The 16,379-nt window shown below is 49.6% G+C and overlaps 7 protein-coding genes and 1 non-coding gene across 8 annotated transcripts; 1 reads left to right on the forward strand and 7 right to left on the reverse strand.

Annotated features, from left to right (window-relative positions):
* Positions 1-8: 8 nt before the first annotated feature.
* EI90DRAFT_3289106 (Mo-co oxidoreductase dimerization domain-containing protein) lies at positions 9-3,529 on the reverse strand (the record flags this gene model as incomplete). The annotated part of the gene is made up of 12 exons (XM_039067149.1): positions 9-37; positions 158-306; positions 366-618; positions 733-1,078; positions 1,149-1,520; positions 1,586-1,694; positions 1,784-1,801; positions 1,860-1,976; positions 2,064-2,150; positions 2,261-2,515; positions 2,725-3,308; positions 3,353-3,529. The coding sequence occupies 12 exons, from the start codon at positions 3,527-3,529 to the stop codon at positions 9-11; spliced, it is 2,496 nt and encodes an 831-aa protein (XP_038916855.1).
* Positions 3,530-7,603: 4,074 nt separating this feature from the next.
* EI90DRAFT_3055577 (uncharacterized protein) lies at positions 7,604-8,211 on the forward strand. Its single transcript, XM_039060152.1, has 2 exons — positions 7,604-7,846; positions 7,931-8,211. Exon 2 carries the CDS (start codon positions 7,960-7,962, stop codon positions 8,113-8,115), a length of 156 nt encoding a protein of 51 aa, XP_038916856.1. The 5' UTR covers positions 7,604-7,846; positions 7,931-7,959; the 3' UTR covers positions 8,116-8,211.
* A 262-nt stretch (positions 8,212-8,473) lies between these two features.
* Positions 8,474-8,556, reverse strand: EI90DRAFT_t119. Its single transcript has one exon. It is a non-coding gene; the product is annotated as a tRNA-Ala (tRNA).
* A 274-nt stretch (positions 8,557-8,830) lies between these two features.
* On the reverse strand, positions 8,831-9,796 carry EI90DRAFT_2918629 (NADH(P)-binding-domain-containing protein; the record flags this gene model as incomplete). The annotated part of the gene is made up of 5 exons (XM_039054659.1): positions 8,831-8,983; positions 9,033-9,228; positions 9,290-9,435; positions 9,496-9,699; positions 9,758-9,796. The coding sequence occupies 5 exons, from the start codon at positions 9,794-9,796 to the stop codon at positions 8,831-8,833; spliced, it is 738 nt and encodes a 245-aa protein (XP_038916857.1).
* Positions 9,797-10,208: 412 nt separating this feature from the next.
* On the reverse strand, positions 10,209-10,628 carry EI90DRAFT_2918444 (uncharacterized protein; the record flags this gene model as incomplete). The annotated part of the gene is made up of 2 exons (XM_039054654.1): positions 10,209-10,497; positions 10,552-10,628. 2 exons carry the CDS (start codon positions 10,626-10,628, stop codon positions 10,209-10,211), a joined length of 366 nt encoding a protein of 121 aa, XP_038916858.1.
* Positions 10,629-11,231: 603 nt separating this feature from the next.
* On the reverse strand, positions 11,232-13,589 carry EI90DRAFT_857009 (uncharacterized protein). The gene is made up of 3 exons (XM_039068174.1): positions 11,505-13,589; positions 11,413-11,450; positions 11,232-11,363 (listed from the first exon to the last, which is right to left on the reverse strand). Exons 1-3 carry the CDS (start codon positions 13,458-13,460, stop codon positions 11,270-11,272), a joined length of 2,088 nt encoding a protein of 695 aa, XP_038916859.1. The 5' UTR covers positions 13,461-13,589; the 3' UTR covers positions 11,232-11,269.
* EI90DRAFT_856989 (uncharacterized protein) lies at positions 13,590-14,439 on the reverse strand. Its single transcript, XM_039068173.1, has 3 exons — positions 14,151-14,439; positions 13,984-14,092; positions 13,590-13,929 (listed from the first exon to the last, which is right to left on the reverse strand). Exons 1-3 carry the CDS (start codon positions 14,324-14,326, stop codon positions 13,720-13,722), a joined length of 495 nt encoding a protein of 164 aa, XP_038916860.1. The 5' UTR covers positions 14,327-14,439; the 3' UTR covers positions 13,590-13,719.
* Positions 14,440-15,051: 612 nt separating this feature from the next.
* EI90DRAFT_857124 (uncharacterized protein) lies at positions 15,052-16,127 on the reverse strand. The gene is made up of 3 exons (XM_039068175.1): positions 15,728-16,127; positions 15,409-15,673; positions 15,052-15,361 (listed from the first exon to the last, which is right to left on the reverse strand). Exons 1-3 carry the CDS (start codon positions 15,986-15,988, stop codon positions 15,186-15,188), a joined length of 702 nt encoding a protein of 233 aa, XP_038916861.1. The 5' UTR covers positions 15,989-16,127; the 3' UTR covers positions 15,052-15,185.
* Between the last annotated feature and the right edge of the window lie 252 nt (positions 16,128-16,379).

Below are 16,379 nucleotides of genomic sequence, written 5' to 3' on the forward strand. Positions count from 1 at the left end.
TGGCCCCCCTAGTAGTACCTCTCCGTGCTACTTGCACCTGCCCCGAATTTTTCCAAACAGAACAAAAACTAAAACACAACAAAGCACTTTGGAGACATCCCATATATACAAGTCTTTCCAACACCCAGGCAAGTTCACCGCATCATTTTTATCATACCATTAGGCCCGCATAACACAAATACCATCGCATCATCCGTTGGAGGACCGGAAGCCCATTCGACGGGCGGTGGTCGACTAGCTAGGCGTATGGCGTTATCTTTAGTCGTCCCCTTGGTGATACTGGTATCCTGAGCTTGGGATTTATCGCTGTATTGTTCGTACAACGTGTCAAGCTCTTCTCGACTCCACAATATATACCCAACTACATTTTGTTTGCGTCGAGGAGGTAAAGATGCGTCTCCGAAATCTTCTTTGTCGTGAAGAACGTTGCAAAGGACTTGAAGAATAGGAGTGATTCCACTTCCCCCGTGGATGAGGCCCCGGCCCAGATCTCGTCTTCCTCGAGGGATAGCACCTTTCCATAAATCACATTGCCTTTGCCTCCCCAGACGATTGAAGAACCGAGAGGCCCTTTGAGCTCTACGGTATCGCCAACAACAACAAGCTCATAGGAACTGACTGTCAATTTCCCACCGAGCGGGAACGCAGCACACAGGTGGTATAGCCTTAATATCGGTGGGAGTCAGCTTCGCATCTTCTTCAAGCTATTCCGGGAAGGAAGGAGGACCTAACTTGACCAGTAAATCAATACGACCATGATGTTCGCCCAGTTGTGAGACGGCGGGAGTGTACGCTCGTTGGACCATCTCCGGCCAGTTGTCGTCTTCCCTTGCAATCGAGCAAACACGGTCTGCTGGCTGGCGACAGGCAATCCCAAGGGTTGCTCTGGTAATTCGAGCGCAAAGCGGTAGATGAAGGAATTGTGTGGGACACTGGTAATTTTGACAAGGGCCCGGGAGGCTATCTTCCATTTTAGTCGATCCAAGAATACGGACGAGGGGTCGTCGGGTACTACGCCAGTGTCGTCTCCTAGTAGTTGTTCAGTGGCAGCATTATCTTGAAGCTTCCCAATGTGGAACTAAACACAAAAAGTGAGTCAGTCCAACTTACAGTCAGCGTCGAAACATCCATTTTTACTATAAACAAACCTTTCTCAACTTGGTTCTCGCATCGTCGGAGTGAATAACAACGAAATCTTCCGTAGCATCTGCCTCGCCTGAGCCTGAGGCTAACCGAATCGAGTCTGCACCTCCCGGATGCTCCTCGGAGAAACCCATGCCATCGTAAACGTTCCCATCCACGATACTAAAGACGGATTTCCTTTTTTCGCCTATAGTCAGTGAGAGGCGTTCATCCATTGGAATAACCCGGGTCGCTTCGGAGTTAGTCATGCTAGCAACCTGTTCGCGCCTTTCCAGAGATTGAGGCCGATGAGAAACAGCGTCGTGGTTATTTTGCTCTTTAGCTTTAGGAGCACCAAATTCTGGTATTAAAGGATTCAAGCCAGCATTTTTAGTTCGCTACGATGTGGAACCGGAGTTAGTTTAACTCTGAAAAAAAACAAAATAACGATTCACACACTTACCTCCATCCATCCACCAGGGGCTACACCAGCTAACGTTGGATGCTCAAAGCGTAAAATATTTGCGCCGTCCTTGACCTCGTGGTGGACAGCAACACGGAACCACCAGTTGCTAAGTAAAAAAAAAAAAATCATGCCTCGGCTTGCGAAAGAACCCCCCCCCCCTCCCCCAAATGATGACGACAACAAGGAAAAACTTACTTCATCATTCCGGTGGCACTGCGAAACGACTATGAGTTCTGGGGCTTCGGTGCGCGCGGGGGAAAAGGAGACTTACGTCCAATACATATCCTGTGGTTGAATTCCAAGACTTTCGTCCATGGCCCTGACCATTATCACATCACTCTTCGATAGCTCCTCGATGGATGCAGTATACTTCCAGAAGCACCAGCAGCTTCGATATTAATTATTCCAAAACCGGAAGAATATATAGATAGTATTTCAGGGAAAGAAGAACTTTGAACGGCGGGCAACGACTCACAAACTAGTGTCACGCTCAGTCAAGTCCAGCGTTCCGTAAAACTTGCTCTCAAGTGCCACCGTTCGGTACAGATCCTCTGGATACACTCTGAAAACAAAAAACAAAAAACAAAAAAAAAAAAGATCGTCGTTTTTTGTCAGTAGGCCCACTTGGCCGGGTTGTTAAATGGGGTCGGGACAGTGATTCATTTTACATACATGTCACTGATCTTCCACGAGTCACCATGATCCAGCGAGATCTCCACTCGTATGACTCCCCGCCCTCCTCCAGAGTAAGCGTACCCTCTGATATCGTACGATGCTCTCGTCGGCTTCGAGAGTTCCACTATTTCGTCGTGACTGGGCTGTGCTATAGCGCTGTTGACGTTGAGATCGTTGATAAGGTAATTCCTATTGTACCACCAGTGTTTTTCATCACGGGCTTGTTGGGTAGTCACTTGTGCGGGTAGTATCCTATTATCAAAGAAGTGAAGCTGTAGTAGTAGTGTAGTGTAGTGAAGACGTAAACTCAACTAAATTCTCGCGATGGAAAATGAAGCAAAACCTACGTGATGCTGAGACTCTCTATCGCTAACCTCGATGCTCGTCAACCATTTGACCGACCTCCCCCCGATCTGACCCGGAACGATCATCCTCAGGGGAACCCATGGTCAGGTGCTAACGCTTTCCCATTCATTCCCCACACGATCATCATCCCTTTCTCAACGTTCGCAGCATCTCTCAGTGTCTGAGACGTTCCATAAGGTCCATTGGGCAAATCCGTATCGGCTCCTTCGAATACGACATGATGTTTTGCCAAAGTTGGACGAAGGGGCGCACGTAGTTGAGTACGTCGGCGAGTGTAAACACCTGTGAAGAGCGCAGTGGAAACGCCCGCTGGACCCCAGTTGAACCCAACGCTCTTTTTGACGACGTTTTGCTCTTTTCGTCTGTTTCCAGCGCAAGCCAAGGTGACGGGGAGAGTGACGACTTGAAACATACCCTTTAGATCGTCGATCGAGAACTCCGCTTCACGTTCGACCAATCCGTAAATACGCAATCTCCAATTCGTGGCTCGATCGGCGTCCACGTAAGGGACGGCACCATGATTGCGTACGTAAAAGAGGGACGTGGGAGTGAGGAAACCAGCAGCGAAGAGTTTGTCGAGTGGGGCTTCGGAGTTGAATGGATGTTTCCCCATAAGTCGAATCATGCTGGGTTCGCGACGAACCCACTTATCCGGAGTACTAACATCGGCATCGTCCACCTGCGAAGGAACTGCGGGATCGGGAATGGGGGAAGTTTATGTACAGCAAAGTCGATAACATCCGCGCTACCAGTGGATAAGATTCTTCCTTCATCACTCCTCTCGAACCACTCGGTCTTCTCACTTGTCGGAGAGGAAGGGGTAGAGAAGGATGATGTGTCTGACGTGATGCTGAGATACTCATCGCTGGTTGAGCCTATGGATCGTGTATCCCAGGACATTGTAGAACAGAATCCGATGGAAAGGGTGGTGGGGGGCCAGATTGGGGAGTACTTCTTCCTCCCTCTATGGTGGAGCGGACTGGGAGGCTAACTATAAAATCCCCACTTCCGTAGCCAGGGGAGAATCCCGAAAAAATCCCGTTTGGAACAGCTTCCATAATCCTAGAGTCCCCCAAGCCTGAGGGACATCGCGGGGACATCCATTACCCATGGCAAAGACGCTAGACCATCAAAGGTAACCGTACCAGGGTTGAGAGCCTCCTATCAACGGTAACAAGACCAGAGTTTGAAACGAGGGAACGCCGGATGGGTAATAGTATGACATTTTCCTTTTCCCCCCCCCTCGGGGATTTATCATCATTTCCCTCAAGTTCGAAATGAACATCAGGAATAAATAAGCCTGATGGGATCTTGCCTACCTGAGCCGGTCAGGAGAAATTAATATAATAGGCACTGAGGTTCCCAGCCACCAACAAGGAAATGTTGGAGACAACGGTGCGGGCATGTATAATTGTATTTACATCGAGGCAACTACCGAAGTTCGAATTTGAAATTGTGGATATATATATATATCCAAAGGCTATTTGAGTTTCAAGTGGCGCCGCATACGAAAAGCGCTCAACCCCAGACATAAAAAGACACCAGCGGCTGGAGCTTATTTGAAATATCATCACCAGTGCCACCAGCAGTCTTCATGTAGGGGCGCGGAATCCCACAACAGGCATTGCAGTGAAGAATCAGCAGTGCTTCCGCTGTTACGCGCGCCCGATACACATATTGTGAATAGCCTATATAACTGGTATTATTCTGGTGACAAATGGCATAAGCGGAAGATCAATTAATTGCGTGCGAGAGGACCCAGATCGAGGAGTAACGAACAGCTCCCCGGCTCCTAGCTTCGGCGATGGCGCGCGCTTGTCAGCGGCATTATTGATGTCGTCCCGATACTGCCCCTCACGCAAAAACACTGCATTCCCTTATTGTGAAGAGCTCCAAGATTAGCGCGCCGGTTTATATCATGGTTTCCCATATTTTCCATTGGATCGAACGTTTATAAAAGACTATCACTAGGCCCCTCTTCTAAAGCGAGAGACTATAACTATAACGGAGAGCCTAAAAAATTAGGGAGAAATGTTGTAAAGCGGGATCTAGAGTCAGCCACCCCTGGCTAGTGATCCGACTAGTATAATCATCGAATCAACGCTCAGAAAACAAAGGTTTTGTGCAAGCAAAAGCACAAAGACAAGCGCCCATGCAGGGTCCTCCAGCCGCAAAAGCAGGGAGGCATTTTCCACTTTTGGTATAATTCTTAGTTTGGGAATTGTGAGGATACATACATCCATACATACTATCTCCCAAGCCGAACAACTAAATTCGATGATTAGCTCTGCATGTAAACGCAGAGGGCGGACAAGATAGATTTCCGGAATGATCTAAAGATCGGCTTGTTTTCGAATTTAGCTAAAGTGTCAGTTTATTGTCCAGATTAGGTGCAGGCAATTTCGATGGCCCCTATTCTTATCAGTTCTCGATCCACCTCGAACTCGATCGGGTTAAAGTGTGCCCTCTCTTGAGTGAATCCCATGACCCTGGCGATCCCGAGTTTTTACGAAGATCATCGGATTGCAGCCATTAAACCCTAAAATTCAGGGGGGGGGTTGTTGTCCTCGTGTACGTGTGTGTCAGGTGGAGTAACCGAAAGGATGCACCATCGTCAAGTTGGTTGACAAATCCCCCCGAATCTTAGATCGGCAAATATTCCTCTGATGACCAGGTCTCGTTTAGCGAGAGCTCAATGTTGTCGGTAAGGACGGTACCACAGATGCGAGATGTAACATTCATAATCGTGTTACCCTCACGGGGGTGAGTGGCCGAGGAGGAACACTAATCCGTTGGAAAGGTGGACACGGACAAGAATCGGTTTCCTTTGCATGCATCCTACATTAGTAAACACATAGGCCACACCACCAACATTAGTACTTAACATGTAGGCTAACTTGATTGACGTCCCAAAAATTTCAAGGTACACGATGAAGAAATTATTTCGGTGTGCCCTTTCTGAATGTTAGCTTTGCAGCACAAAAAGCATGCGGTTAATGACCGCCTCATCACGCGTACAAGCGAGGTCCATTTGTGCCTCGCGCAAATGCAAATGAACGATTGATTTGTCCTGATTACCCACTAAGCTCAAGCTCATGGGGTTAAACGTAAAAACACTTTTCACATACTATGAGGGCGTATCGCTGCGCGGAGAACAGGGGTCGGTGACGGACCGATGAGGAGCGGCCGTGCGCGGTATAACTAGCAATTGGGCTATTATCATCGACGTCATTGTGACCAATTGAGGGGTGATAGGGCCCGGGCCGGGACTGCAACCATTTTTTTTTTCGCTCGAAAATAACCATAGTAATTCAGAACCAAGAAAGAACTGGCCGGAGCACCAATCAGACTAGCAGGCTAGCAAGATGGAACCTGTCGATCCATCGAGTTCTTGAGATACGCGCGCGCGCGCGCGCACGGGGGGAATCAACATCTCAAACAATGAGTTTGTGTAACAAAATCAAGTGCCAGAACGCTGAACAGGGGTGGTACGCACTGCGCAGTACCTTCACAGCACAAGATGACGCAGGAGCTGCTCAATTATCCGGATGCGGGTGTGCATGTGTTCCGACGTAGATGCTGTGATTGAAGCCTTAGCTGGCACTTGGGCGCTCATTGCGGCAACTTGCGCATGCGCACAGTTGCTCCTTGAGTTCTTGTGTAGCCACTGGAACGCGACCATGCAAGGCACACACACACACCAGTAGAGAGTAGTATGATGCGATGACCAGGGACCCCAACGAATGGAACCGTATGTATGTATGTATGTATGTATGCAGATCCAATGCGGAATATGATCTTCCCGTAAATTTTTTTTTTTCCAACAATATTTCGAAAATCGCCGCGGAGGGATTCTGCTCCGTGCCCAGCCATTGGTCGGTGAGAAGGGGGGGGCCGGCGGGCAAGAAAGGCTGGCACGCTAAGTTTGTAGTGCATGTCATAAAAATTATAACTCACCCTGGAGCTGGTAGGTCACTTTGCGTTCCCGCTAATTGAGGCTCAGTTGATTAGTGGGAATGGTGAGTTGTCTGTTGGAACGAACGTAGTGCCGCACCAGGGATCTTTCTGGGGTGTTTTGCACTTCCAACGTGAAAAAAAAAAAAAGGAATTCTCCCTGGTAGTTTGTGGAGGGCGAACGTTAAAGTGAGGGTGCTCGTATGCTTCTTTTTCCTATGCCTATGACCTAGCTACGGCATTGACCACACAGTGGTTGTCAAATGTGAAAGCCCTGTGTACGAACGCTTGACAGGAGATTTTTTCTTTTATATAGCGAGAATCGATGCAATTATATACGTCCCGCGCAAGAAAGGGGGAGCCACCGATTTTTTTTTTTTTTTTACTGAAAGTGAAAATAGTCGCGTAGTTGCACGGAAGTGATGTATAGAGCCCCTGAGCACGCCCAGGTCCCGAACTGAAGACACTTGTTGCAGCGCTCAGCGATGTGCAACTCTGGTCAGCATTGATTCTGGGAAAGGTGCTTGCCGTCACTCTCCACATCATATACTTGATGATCCGGAAAGGGTTTTTACAAGGCAGGACCTTTTTGTAGGCCACACGGTCATATCTACGCCTACTATCGAATCGGAGCGGCAGTCCTCCCTCAAGGACAAGGCTAGTACAGATACAACATATCACATTTTGAAACCAACCCTCTGACAATGCGTAAAAAAAAAAAAAAAAAAGTTGATGTGGGTCCCGCTATTCCAAACATGCATCATAGCCCTCTGAAGGACTAACACAAAGGAGCTAAAAGCGGACCTACTCTTAGTCTTCCTCCAGCTCCAGAAACCTCGCTCAACAAATCGCTTGGACAACCAGTGCTAGTGATGTCAAGCAAGCGAGGAAGTTATAATTACCGGACGATTGTTGTCGGAAAACGTCCAAGATGAGAAATTTTTTCAGGTTTAAATAACCGTGAACGGGTCACGTGACTGAGGAGAAAGAAGTCCGAACCGGAAAAAAATCAGTTGTTGTGCTGCGTCTGCCGGAGTACCCGAGTGTTGCCCGAGTGAGGGGCATCCAGTACATCCGACCGCACAGGCATACTACGACGGAGTCGCTGATGTCCCCCCAAGTGCTCAAGGCATGGTACCGACGTCTCCATGTTTCAACTGGATCGACGATTCTGGAAGAGATCAGCCCGATGGTGCCAGTGGCATTGAACCACTGACCCGAATCCAGAAAGACCGTTTCCGGTGAGATTTTCTTGATTATAGGGTGAGATATATATAGTTGGGGGGGGGGGGGTGCGCTAGAACCTGAACTTGGGCCTATGTCTCAATGCCTCCTGCATCAAATCAGTGGAGAAGTTCGGATCGATCGCGAACCTGATGATCGCCTACGTAGTATCGCGTAACGATCACGGACCAGTCCTCCTGAGGATTGAACACGGAATTGATCCCCATCCGCCAAATCAGCCAAGGATATGTAAGGATGCCCTTTGCAAATGTGATCCTGCGACTGATTTAGGTGCCTATGTTCTTTAATACCCTATACGTTACAGCGGGTTCAGGTCTGGGTCCAACAAGTAAACACCTCGTAACTAATTTCTGCCACCTCAAGTTCGGAGTTGCCAATGTGTTTCCACTTATTTAATTGGTTTGGAAGCCAAAAATTGGTCGGGTAGAAAAGGGCGGAATCCGGTGGGACAGAAAATCATGGAACGGGGGGACCACCCGGCCTGCTTGCAGGGGAGTTCCACCAGAAGATGAATTCGACAAGGACTGGGTATCGGGTAATATCTAGACACTATTCACAGGAGAAATTCAGTGAGAACATCCGGCTTTGTGCCGGGAGCCGAATTCCGTATGAAAGGCAACTATATAAAGCTGTGAGGACAAAACATGGAGACTTGGAGGATCGAACTCCAGACCTCTCGCACTTTCCAGAAGTGCAAAGCGAGCGCTCTACCACTGAGCTAAGACCCCGTCCCGGTTGGTTCCCTGCCCCGAATCTCAGTCATTGCTAAAGCTATACCTCGCAACACAAAATTCATTCAAACCATGTGTAGGGTGACCGCAACTTCATGATTTTTGATATCCGATAGCGTGCTCAGTAATTAGAACCTCACATCTCGCCTTCGGGAAAAGCTTAATTCACCGTTTCGCAATTGTAGGTAGACGACAGGACTTTCTAACTTCATACAGAATGAATGTACACACACGACAGAACATATGCGATGCTACCAAGAGTGGGGTTGAATCAGACGGAAACGTCCAAGGCCTTCACCCTTTTAGCAATAGCAGCATCTAGACCCTCCTGAATAGGGGTATCTCCACCGACGATATCAAGAGACAGGCCATAGATATCCTTCCTGTTCGCTAACAAGAACAAAGCCTGTGCAACGTCATCACGCTATCAAAGTTGTGAGTGAGATATTCCCACAACCCTCGTGTTAACGAACCGGTATGAGCTGAGAGATATGAGTAATTCCAATATCAGCCTTCCCTGTGCCTGGCGAGTCCGCGAGTCCACCAGGACGGAGGATGAACCAGTTGAATTTGGTCCGGGCGGCGAGGTTCTTGTCGGCTTCATATTTCCAATGCATCCAGTCAGGGATCCGAGCTCGTATTCTTTTGGATACTTCTTTGTCTTGCTCACTCTACGGAGTGGACAGGGTGAGGAGATATCATCCGGGTCAGTGTTTTTTTCCTTGCATACGTAGTGTGCGGGATCCTGTCTGGATCGCGGACGTCGACGCCAGAAACAAGAATCAATTTGGGCGGGTTTTCCTCAACTTTCTCTATGGCGTCGAAGACTTTAAGGGCACCCTCGTAGTCAACTTTCTTGGTCCTTTCGGCTCCTCCCTCGAGGGACGGTCAGCACGGTTCTCAACATACGCTCTTTGAATGCCGGAGCTAGCTAACCTTTCCACCAGCACCAGCGGAGAAGTACACAACATCGACGCCATTGAAGACTTTAGCGAGATCTGAAGGGTCAGATTCCTCCAGCGAGATAGTCAAAGGCGTGGCGCCAGTTTCCAAGATATCAGCACTCTGAGATTCGTCGCGGATGAGAGATACAACAGAATGTCCCGCTCCGGCCAGCAAACGTCCCAGGCGTAGTGCCACCTATAGAATGCACAATTGAGATGACCAATGCGAGACAAGACGAGATGGAGGTGTTGACCTTTCCATGGCCACCAATGATGACGGTTTTCAACGACATACTCTGAGGGATCAGAAATGCTAATAAATGCTTCGGTAAGCGGGGTTTTGATATGGCACTAATTCAGTCGCGGTAACAAACGCGGTCGATTTGGTCAATCATCATACGACGTCATCAAAGAAATCGACGGAGAACGCATTATGAGCGAGTGTCACGGCTTATGTTATGTCCATACCAAGACTTCAAACGCATCCTGTGCTACGATGTTGGAAGTTGCGGCATCATGTTGGGGCTATTGTTGCATGCTGGAAGTCAGACTCCTGGTCCAATCGTAGAGAAGCACGATTTTTGAACTACTGAATTTGACTATAATTTCGAAAATAGCAATAAATGGTCTATCCTTCAACATTGACCTGTGTGCTGTACATTATGATGTGTATGTGTAAAACAAACAGAATGCATCCAAGGTTCATTACCTCCTTTCGGGTTTATCATAACCCATCCTGATTCGATAATTAACAATCTCTTGCTGAGTCAATCCGTCACCTGAATTCCAGTTCGCCGAGCTGGTACGTTGACGGAACTTGTTGGGCCTCGAGGGTTTGAACACCTGCTCCATATGCAATGGGCCCATTGATCCAAAAATCCCATCCGGGTCCAATCTCCCTTGGGCTTTGAGGTCATTGTCTAGCAGGTCTCCATAGGTCCATTTAGGATGATTAACATGGCGCGGCGGTCCCTCTTCATCCGAGAATTCATACCTGAACGTTACCGTTAGTGACAGGGGAAGAGGAAATTTCAGCTGATCAACTCACTCGCTCTGAATATCGGCTAAAACTATATTCTCGCTCTCAATCTGGTCCTGCAAATCTTTGGCGCGTTCCTGTGCCATAAGCGCCTCGAGAGATGCCTGCTGTTTCAGACTATCAAGAGAAGGCTTGACAACTGGGAACGTCGATGTGCTGGCACCAGCGCTGGTCATAGCCAGAGCTGTCTTCGTCAAGATACCGGGTCGGGGAGGCTCAGACGATCCTTTGAGTGTGGAAGATGAAACATTTTGTTGAGGCTTCTGCGTTGGTTTGTTGGGCATGGCGCGGGGTTGGGACTGTGTACGACTGTGACCTAGCTGCGGCTGAGAATGTTGAGCAAGGGTATGGGATGTGGGTTGCTTGAAGGTATGAAGCGCTTTCGGTACAGGCTTAAACCTTTCCTTTGCCTTGGGCTCTGCATCAAGTTTACGTTTCTTGAGGTTATTCAAAGCCTCCGTATCAGCCTGTGGCCAGCCTGAGCAGCAAGTGTTCTGAATTGAAACTGTACGTACCACAGCCTTGCGAATGGGCGCATTGATTTCTTCTTTCTCCTTGTCTCGCTTGCGCTTCTCGGCTGCGTCAGGTTCAAGTTGGGGCTGCTTCTGTTTGGAACTTGACGGCACATTAAAGGTTGCTTTCTGAGCGTCCTCCTGGATAGTCTTAGAGCTCTTGTTGACATCCTAAAAACGGTCTGATATGAGCCGAGCGAGCAAGAGCGCAATTTCTAGGCAGGAAAATGAACCATTTTTTTCATCTGCTTCTGACTCTGAACCTTCTTGGGGCCCGTAGGTTTCTCAGCAACCGAGTGTGGGCGGGGACTAAAATGAGAATGAGTGTGGATCTAATCGACATTCTAACCACACGCACTTGGAGCTCGGAATAACAACAACGAGCCTTTGTAAATCCTGCTGCGAGGTATTAGTGAGGCCCATTGCCAATAAATCTATGCGCAGACATACTGAGCCCTTCAGTGGCTGGGGTACCGCAGCGCTCGGAACTGCTGCTGTCGTCATATCTTGTTGCAAAGCCAGATCTTGCTCTGATAGTGCCGTCGCTGTCTTAAAGGGTGCCTGGGTGTCATGTTGCACCGCAACGTTTTGCGACTCAGCACTTTGCGACTCCGTGATATCAGTTTCATAATTTAAGGACACATGGGACGCAGTTCTTGATGGTGCGAACCAGCTAGCACCACTAGCCTGAGAGAAGACTGTTGACTGCGACTCAACTTGGGTTCGAGGGGGTGTCCGGGATCTGCGCGGCTGTGAAGACTGATGGAAATCCTCTGTGGGCCGGGTCGGCGACACGAGGAAAGGATTGATTGCCAAGTCGACGGACGAGGCGAGTCCAGGTTCGGGTGAGGGCGCAAAAGGATTATGCTTTAGAAAGTTTGTGGTAGGTTGCGATCTGAGTGGGCTAGATGTTGGCGCCTTGGGTGCTGATGAGAAGAATTGAGCAGGTACCGTTATCATGGAGGAAAGGGTACCCAGGGCTGCCGAAAGCATAGATGAACCGGGCGGGGAGGCCGCGGGGGGAGGTGGGGAAGGCGATGGTGGAGCGTTTGACGGCTGGTTAGCGCTTACGAGCTTTATCGAAGATGTTGACCTGAAGTTACGACTTTCGGACGCAGTGGACATTAAAGACCCAGCCCCAGGGATGGAATAAGCCTGACTAATGATGCTGTCATTGGAGCGAGTCGCCGGGGGAGAATCAGGAGGCGTGTAGCTAACAACGGGATTGATCAAGACGGCATCGTCCTCGGTCTGGACGTTCTCAAGCTCAACATCAGAGCTCACATCATCTGTCTCTCTGTTATCTGGAGCGGCTACACGCTCATCGTTTCCAGTTTCGAGCGATGTTTCCTTATCGCTACTAGGGGCGCTCTCATCATCAGACACATCGTGATCATCACTTCCATTCGCCTCACTCCGGTCAGGATCCCCAACAAGCTCACTGAGGCTGAATGTTCGGGTGTTGGCCTGGGGCACGTTTGAGCTCGTGTGATGTATGGATGAAGCCCTTAAGGGAGCGTTGGAACGATGTGGCTGCTGTATGCCGTGCAGCATTTCGCGGAGCTTGTCAAGTCCGCACTTTGGCACTGGGGCAGCTTCCATGGGGATGGGCGCAGCCGACAAACGAGAAGGACCCGCAACTGGCTGGCCATTGAAGGTTGAAATGTCGTGGGACCCAGAAAGTCCAACGGGATTACCGCGGGGAACGTCTTCTGATTGAACCTTCTGGACTTTGCTTGGACGACTCAATAACCCATCTTCCCCAATGTCATCTGACTTCCTTTTCACACTCGGGAAGTTTTCACGTTGCTCCTTCGGAGGTGTAATGGCGGGTGCCGAACTGCGGGTACTGGTGTCCCTTTCCGCAGCTTTTGAAGTGGACATTGAAGCAAGATTTGAATTCGACCGCATTGGCGTTGGCTTTGTCTTCGTAGAATCTCCCATAGCGCGAACTATCCAGGAGCCCCTTCCAAATTTGGTTGAGTCCGAAGGTGAACTGTCTTCCTTAGTGGGGACGATAATATCTGAATGGGTCGTAGAGGCAGGGATCACAGAGAGTTGCTGCTCCGACTCTCTCTGTGAATCTACGCTGAAGGCGTCAACGGTTGAAGGAGCATTCGACTGAGGCTCTGATTCACTAAGCTTGCCCACTCCGAGGAGGAATGGCCCCGCTTGTGGGGACGGAGAGAAGGGGGCCGTGTGAGTCTCATCCAGTACAGGATGCGAAGCAAGGAGATTCGACTCGCGAGAAAATATCAGCTCCTTAGTGGGGAATTGCGACTCAGGGGGGACGTCAGAATCGCTTAACTTGATGCCAGATGGGGCTTGTGTGGGTGGAAGGGACTCTGGAACGAAGCTCTTCCTTGATTCACGCTTTGCGGCGCTATGTTCGACTGTAGCTGGCATAGGTAGCACAGGTGGATTCTTCTGAGGCGTTGATGGACTGCCTCCCCCTGGACCAGCCTTTGGTTCCACAAGTTCGGAGACGACTCGTGTATTCTCATCAAATGAACGGGGGACCGCAGTTACGGATTTGGGAAAGGCAGGGGGTTCCCCACGACCCGAATCTGCTGTACAGGAAGCAACCTCGCGGGAGATGGAGACTGGGGGCCAAGTAAATGGGGTGTCTTCTTGGAAGACAAGGGGGGCGTCGACGCGACAAGGTTCACACTTTTTCCTCGTTTTGGAACAAAAACAGCAGGGGAGCCGCTTCTGACGCGAGCCATGTGAGGTTTGACAGCTGGCAACGGCGCAACGTTCTCAGAATCTTCATCGCTATCACTGTTCTTCGCTCGAATGAGGGCTCGTTGAAGTTTTTTGGGGAATATATCGGTGATAACGGCTTTGAAAACTCTTTCTCGCGTTGAAGCTGATCCTATACGAGGAGAACGTCATATTGATCACGTCGCGGAACATCCGCCTGGCTCACATTGATGGATTTGAGTTTAACGGCAGATGCCGCCTTAGCCACCATGTGTGAGCGAGTTTTCCTGGCGGACTTTTGCCTGCCTGGTGTTTTTGCAAGTTCGACAATAGACCTAGGCGTTGCGGGCGTGAGCTGAGAACCGAAATAAACTGATCGCGAACGATGCTCACTCGTCACTCAATACACCTTGAACGTAACTAGCCAACCAGTTGAAACCATTAGACTGAACGTAGTGGGTGAATTCATCTTCTTGAGTGGCCAGTGCGAGCTGCCGACGCGTCTCATTAACCCACAATTGCAGACCATTTGAGTGAGTGGATGTTGCGGACGCTGAGGTAGAAGACATGAATAATCCGGCGGCCTCACAGACAGCCAAACCCTTGGGTTTATTCCACACTACTTCCCTGTATTCTCCTACTGAAGAGGGTGGCAAATGGACAGAAGATAGTTTGGCGTTGTTTGGAGTAAACAAGTGCCATGTCACGTGTCGATCACTATATATACATAGCTGCCCTCACGCGTCAAGAATGTAAATAAACAGGGCGTGAAGATGAACCATACGGCGAGTATAAACGTAAAAAGGGAGTCTCAATCTTCGTGATCCACTTGTTCCAATCCATTCCCTGCGAGCAGTCGAAGCCTCCGAAAACTCGATGCCCATCTTCGTTTATCTCCACCGCCAACCAAGTTCTGATTCACGACAGGTGTAGGACACTTTCAATATGACCTGCGAGTCCCTGATACAGGGAGAAACCATTAAACTCGGGCTCGGGGCATAATTCACACATCTGCGCGTCAAGGATAAACCTGTCGCGCATTACCACTTGGTAGGATGGCAGATGCATTCTTGACGGCCCCTGGAGAAATAGCTCATCCAGCCCACAGGTGCTCCGCTTAACGGGTCTGCGAGATGATGAGCACGCATGAGCGAAAAACATAAAGAGCTCGGTTATGAGGATCTTTCCCAGGCAGAGGGGTCGAAATGATAGGCTCTAATCCTGATCTCCATAGGAGCTATGGAAGTGGCCGGCCGGTAAGAGTTGGGATATTATAGTGATAATTGCAGGATCAGCAAAAAGTGTCCCACGGATTAAGGTAAAGAGACTAGGGTCTCATGGAAGGAGGTGTTAGCGTGTCGTCCGAGTCAGAAGGCTGAACCGACCAGCAACGAGCCTCTAACAAAGGTGTTTGCTTTACAGAAGTGGTCATGAACGACCCGACCGACCGCTGAGCGCTCCCGGTATGGTCTCAAAATATTTAGCCAAAGCCTTTTCTCGCGCTTGGATGAGGTCATCCCAGAGCTTTGTAGGCCTAACGTAAACTGGTGGCGGAGTGGAAACATGAGGATGTGGGATTCCAATGGGCGGGTTTTCGATGGGACCTAGGAGAAAATGAACAGAGTTCTTTCAAGAGCAGGTTCAAGGGTACCTTCCGGATATACCGAATCCATTATAGGTATGCCATTAGAATGCCCATTGCGCTTCAAGCTAGCGTCGATACTTGTGGTATCAAAGTATCGGTGATCGGTGAACGGATTTACTGGATGAGGATGGGGCACAAGAGGCCGCGGCGGTGCTGAGCTAGTCGAAGCAAAGTTTGGTCTATTGGTGGGAGAACCAGCGTGTGATGGCACATGTAACTCTGGCGGCAGGATATGCGAGGGAGGTTGCATCCTTCCCGTGGCAGCAAGCCGCTACGTCACTCAGTTAGGCTGTTGAAACCTTACATGGAACTATTTTCCTCGTACCTCTTGATTCCAATGGTCGAAGGCAGCGGAGATAGTTGCCTCCAATGAAGGCAGATCCTCGCTTCGTATCTCATACAAGCGTAGCAAGGCTTCTTTCAGTGTTGGAGAGCAAGTAAGTGCGAGCATCAAGGTGTTCCCGAACATGGACGGAGGTGGTGTAGGGATTGGTTGTATATTCTGCCCTTCGGCCACAAGTGCCGGGTCGATCCTGTCAACCATTTCCTGCGAGCCAAAATTAGGGACTCCAGAGATGAAGAACATTACTTACCAGAGGCGAACCCTGACCCCCAGAAAACTCAACAGGAAGATCAAAGGCGGCTAGCCGTCGAGCTTTGACATTCAACCGGTGTTTTGCTTGCCTGGCTCGCGCGTTTTCACGCATTCGCTGCTTCTTTTCCTCTTCCGCCAACTGATCTTCTTCGTTGTTCAGCGCCTCTTCACCGGGTTGACCTGAGTTCGCTCTCTTAGCACGGTCCTTCTCCCGTTTCCTCCGCTGTCGCTCTCGAGCTCGAGCCCTTCGCATTTCCACCGCAGCAGTCTCATCTACTGTTTGAGACATAGAATTTACTGGAGAACTCTCCTGAGATGCACCAGCAGAGGCCCTCCTCAGTCGCGTTTTGAGCGTTGAAGGCTCGGATTCGTTCATCATGGC

The sequence above is a fragment of the Cantharellus anzutake genome, assembly GCF_015039405.1.
Source record: "Cantharellus anzutake strain C23 chromosome Unknown EI90scaffold_20, whole genome shotgun sequence".
Lineage (NCBI taxonomy): Eukaryota > Fungi > Basidiomycota > Agaricomycetes > Cantharellales > Hydnaceae > Cantharellus > Cantharellus anzutake.